A 5,082-nucleotide genomic window follows, 5' to 3' on the forward strand; every position below is an offset into this window, starting at 1 on the left:
AAACTGACCCTATAAGAAAACCTGTGTTTGCACTGAAAACATATAAAGTATATACTGGATTTTGGCGCTACTGAAAATTTGACAGTGCAGGACAATCGTTACTAATGGGTTATACAAATACGTTATATATGTGGGAATTTGTTTTCACCTATCTGTCACACAAAGGTAAGATCCTATAAATACTGTGGTGATGATGGGAGAGCCTGTTTTGCACTGAGGTAACAGCTTTATCCTTGTCAGATTTGATGGTACTGTTAAAACCTGGGGGGCAGAAATAGAGAAGTACTCAATAAAAAGAAGAGCAAAAAAGGAGAGACTACGTGGTACTGGTGGGGGGGAATGCATGAATGCATGAGCATGAACTTCAATGGATAATTCTGACCTCTATTTTCAGGATGTTCATTAAAACTGTTTTTATAAATATTTTTGTTGTTTTTTTTACTTTAATTTACTTAAGTGTGAGTACAATTTTATGTTAAGGGAGTACATATTTCTCATTCACTTGTTGTTACTGTTAAATGAATAAGCAATGTGGCTTTTAAACATTGTAGATGGTGATTCTTACACCTAGTCTAAATCAGAATCAGAATACTTTATTGATCCCTAGGGGAAATTACTTTGGTTACAGTGCTCCAGTACAAACAGTAACAAAGACAGACAGTACACTAAGTAAGAAATAGCACAATATGTATATGTATATATATATATATATACACAATATACACAATATATGTTGTGTATATTGTGTATATATATATATATATATATATATATATATATATATATATATACACACAATATTATATATGTATATATATATATATGTGTATATATATATATATATATATACACATATATATATATGTATACGTACACACATACATATATACATATATATATATATATCTAAGTCCCTTATTGATAAATTGCTGAATACGAAAGAATAAGAAACAAGAGCATGTGCAAAAAGGGTGTAGCTAAAGCAAAATACACCAGTGACTTAATAAATTTTAAAAATACAGGGAGGCAGGGTTGAAGTGCTGTATTTGCATGTTGCATACACTCATAGAAAGAACCAGACTTGACAGTAGCTCATATGTTTGAAGTCTACTCACTCACAGGCATGGCTGCTCATCTCATCATTCTTCTTCTCTTCAGTGTGCTCAAAGGTTGGTCACAGGTCACCTCATGTTTCAAAGGCTAATGTCAGCAGATGATCAAATTAATGGCTGTTAATAATTTTTGTAGTATGCAGTTTTATACTTATTTTATATTACAATACTGTAATGTGTCTACATGTACAAAAGAAAAGATTTAAATAATTTTTATGTAAATATAACCATTAAAATACTTTGTTCTTCTTGTAGGAGTTCACAGCATAACTACAGTCAGTAAAGTATCAGTGAAAGCTGGAAAATCTATCTCCATCCCATGTCTCTATGAGTCCCAATACAAAAACCATGTGAAGTACTTGTGTGAAGGATATTATTGGACGTACTGCAGATATGCAGTAAAAACAAACAAAGCAGACCCTTCAGGAAAATATTCAATCTATGATGACAAAAACCAGAACATTTTTAATGTGACTATAAACCAGCTGACAAATGAAAACACTGATTACTGGTGTGTGGTGGAGATTAATAAAGGACAGGATTATAAACAGTATTTTCAGCTGTCAGTTACCAGAGGTACGTGACCATCGTTGTAAACATTTAAAGTGTTTGTCATTAAAAGTTAATAAAAATAGACATTAAATCTGAATTTCCAGTGATTTAAAAATTGGATTGTTTTTAATCCTTTTTTCCACTAATTACGTTATTTATTTTTTTTAATTGATTCATTTTTTTTTTTGTCCTTGAAGGTACCCCCAGTCTCTATGTGGATCATCAGAGGATTACAGGATATAATGGAGAAAGCAAAACTATTAGATGTCACCACAGTAACTCTGGAGAAATGAAGTGGTGCAGGCTGGGGAGGAACTGTGTGGCAGGATCATCTGGATCCATAGATGGTGCAGCAGTGACCGCTCACATGAGAGACCCAAATGTTTTCACAGTGACCATGAGTGGACTAAGGTCAAAGGACAGTGGCTGGTATTGGTGTGCTAAAGGGGACATTCAGATACCAGTATATTTAAATCTTACTGTGAGACCAATCACTAGTGAGTACTGCAAGATATCAAATAAAATCCATGTATATGAATTCTTTCTCTTTCTACATTTTACTACTGTAAGAGATATTAGGATGATAATTGTTACAGTACTCTAGTGATGACTGTTCTTTATTTTAAATTTTAGCCACTACCCCTACTACTGCTACTACTAGTACTACTATCTCTACTACTATTCATACTGTTGCTGAAAATGGAACAATGGAACAAGGGAAAACTTCTACAATAGGAGAAAATAAACAACACAGGTCAGATATTTTGTATATTTATTTGCAGTAATCAGAGGTAACATATTTCTTAAAATGAAGTATAAACATTTTTTACATTAAACATTAAACTAAACTAAATTATATTTTCAATCTTCATGTTGCAGAGCTTCATTTGACCCAAGGATCCTCATCATCCCTCTGAGTGTGTTGATCTGGATTGTAATTGTTGTGTTGTTCATCTGGTTTATACTGAGACACAGTAAGTAATATTGAACTTGAATTTACATCCATCACAATTGTTTTCTCCAAAATCTTTCAAATTAAACTGTTACACAGTGTCAGTAACAGCAGTTTCATTTTTCTAGAGCAGAGGAAAGCAGACTCATCAGTCACACCAACGGTAAATTATGCTGATCTCCTTCCTTGTGGGCATGGTACACAGCACTAAAAGAATAGGAGATGTAAATCACAGTACAAAATTTTCCAATGACAGTTTGGCAGATTTTCTAATTGTGTTTTGTTCTTCAATGCAGGCTGAAGAGGAAATAATATACTCTGATGTTAGACCCAAAAAACAAGGTTTAGCCAAGGTACCTCTAACCTTTATAAACCTGGTATTTTCTCAACACTGGCACCATGCACTTAAAAAATGATCCTATGGGGCACTCAGTGAGTGTAAATGCCATGTATTATTTTGATTCTACACAGGTGGACAAGGAAGTAACATACTCTGAAGTTAGACTCAACGAAAAAGGGAAGGTAAGTTAACCATGGTAACAAACTACAGTGCTATCAACAAATTCAGTTTACAATTATCAGTAAACGTACTGGTCACTAGGGATGGGTATCGAAACCTGGTTCTTGTTGAGAACCGGTTCCCACTGTTTCAATTCCTTGGAATTGTTTGTCATTTTTGCAAACGATTCCCTTATTGATTCCAGTTGCCCCGAATGACGTCACCGCGTAGTGGAGCGTCATTTACCTGGCAGGAATCATGGCACCTAAGCGGCTCAAACGCTCAAAAGTTTGGTTATACTTTACGAGAACGGATGACAACGGGGGACCCTTGCAATACTTGCAAAGTAGATATTTCATTTAAGGGAGGAAACACTACAAATAGGCAAAAGCATCTGCTCACAAAACACGCGATAACCTTAAATGAATGTCGTGTTTTTAATTCCCCTCCGGACTCATGAATCTCAACCCAGCAGCAGCGGTAACGTTTGCACGTCCGCTCCTGTTAATACAGCAGGTAAATAATCAACTAACAGTGCATATTATGTTAGCGCGGTCTGCCTTATTACAAAACCTGCCATTACTGTGCATTTAGGTGACCATGATGAGAGAGACAGACAGAGTCTGGCTGGCTCAGATGCTGGCAGTTTTCACTGCAGTCTACCGGTAGCGTCTCCTTTCAGGCCAGGATAGACGAATGTCACCGAACAGTGACTAAGTTTGTGGTCAAAGGCTTGCACCCATTTGCCACAGCAGATGCCCCGGATTTTTGGTAAGTGAATGAGTTTAATTGTAGGCAGGGACATTACTGGATATTCTTGTGTAATTGCTACAGAATAATTTATGTTATACTTTGTTATTGCTACAGAAGAATATTTATTTTATTATTTTACATTTACAATTTTTTTTCCTGGGGACCCTGTGACACCCCATCGAAGAGCCGTAGGCTGTGGATCTCTTAAGAGCTCACTGTTGGGTTTGTAAGGCCATGTTATTCCTAAATTTCTATCTTGTTCAAAGACAAGATATAAAACAAAGTTCTAAGCTAATCGACCTTAGTGTTCTCCTTTTTTAAAAAGAATCGATAAGAGAATCGATAAAGAATCGAATCGTTAAACAGAATCAAAAATAGAATCGGAATCGTGAAAATCGTATCAATACCCATCCCTACTGGTCACATGAGCGTATGCTGATTGTGATTGATTTGAGTATTAGAAGGTGAGTTCTAATATGTCTGTCTGATAAAATGAATCTTCATACAGTAAACTGGTGTGTATTTTATATAACTTGTAAAATGCAACCACAGCTGCGAAGACATTAAACCATCATTCACAAAGCTGTATTTTGCTTCACGTCTGATAAATCAAACATTTACTCCTTGTAGTTCATTTAAGTACTGCTATTTTGATACCCTACACTTTAAATAGGAGGAGTACTAGAGCAATAGAAAACTACCCTCCAGTGTTGGGCATGTGGGTAAAAATCACCACTAACATACAACTATGCATATATATGTAAGAATATACGTAGACTTTCATCTAAGATTTTTTCTTAAAGCACAGCAGAAGTGTAAAGTGCTCAGTCTGTATTTTTGCTCCTGCCCAGAGGTCATTTGCTGAAAGTGAAACGGAAATCTTGTACAGTTCTGTTGTTACGAAACAACGCATGAAAAGGGTAAATATTACAAGACCTGAACCCAACCACACACTGTATCTCACCTCTTTTATTTCCTTCACTTCAAATCATTCTGTTTGTTATCCCAGTGTCATTCTTTCCTTTTAATTCTGTCACATTTTCTTTGCTTTTTCTTCCTAATTTCCTGGCAAATGTTCATAAGATTTGTTTCTGTTCTCCAACAGGGTGACGGAAAAGACACAGGAGTTACATTAGAGCACATTAGCTAATCAGAATTTAAATGATTAAATATTCAAACATTTTGCAATTTTATCTCTTTTATCTGTGCCTATG

General features: G+C 35.3%; 1 protein-coding gene across 1 annotated transcript; it reads left to right on the top strand.

Moving 5' to 3' along the window:
• The first annotated feature begins 1,026 nt into the window (after window positions 1-1,026).
• Window positions 1,027-2,325, top strand: LOC112842014 (polymeric immunoglobulin receptor-like). Its single transcript, XM_025897746.1, has 4 exons — window positions 1,027-1,169; window positions 1,368-1,688; window positions 1,862-2,165; window positions 2,298-2,325. The coding sequence occupies exons 1-4, from the start codon at window positions 1,097-1,099 to the stop codon at window positions 2,323-2,325; spliced, it is 726 nt and encodes a 241-aa protein (XP_025753531.1). The 5' UTR covers window positions 1,027-1,096.
• Window positions 2,326-5,082: the final 2,757 nt, after the last annotated feature.

Source organism: Oreochromis niloticus, linkage group LG13 (genome assembly GCF_001858045.2).
Source record: "Oreochromis niloticus isolate F11D_XX linkage group LG13, O_niloticus_UMD_NMBU, whole genome shotgun sequence".
In the NCBI taxonomy this organism is placed as follows: Eukaryota; Metazoa; Chordata; class Actinopteri; order Cichliformes; family Cichlidae; genus Oreochromis; species Oreochromis niloticus.

Bases quoted from the DNA above. Each gene is read 5' to 3' on its own strand.
- LOC112842014 (XM_025897746.1), top strand. From the start codon at position 1,097: ATGTTTGAAGTCTACTCACTCACAGGCATGGCTGCTCATCTCATCATT. The intron at 1,689-1,861 runs GTACGTGACCAT...TTGTCCTTGAAG, and splicing joins TCAGCTGTCAGTTACCAGAG to GTACCCCCAGTCTCTATGTG. The intron at 2,166-2,297 runs GTACTGCAAGAT...TTTAAATTTTAG, and splicing joins GTGAGACCAATCACTAGTGA to CCACTACCCCTACTACTGCT.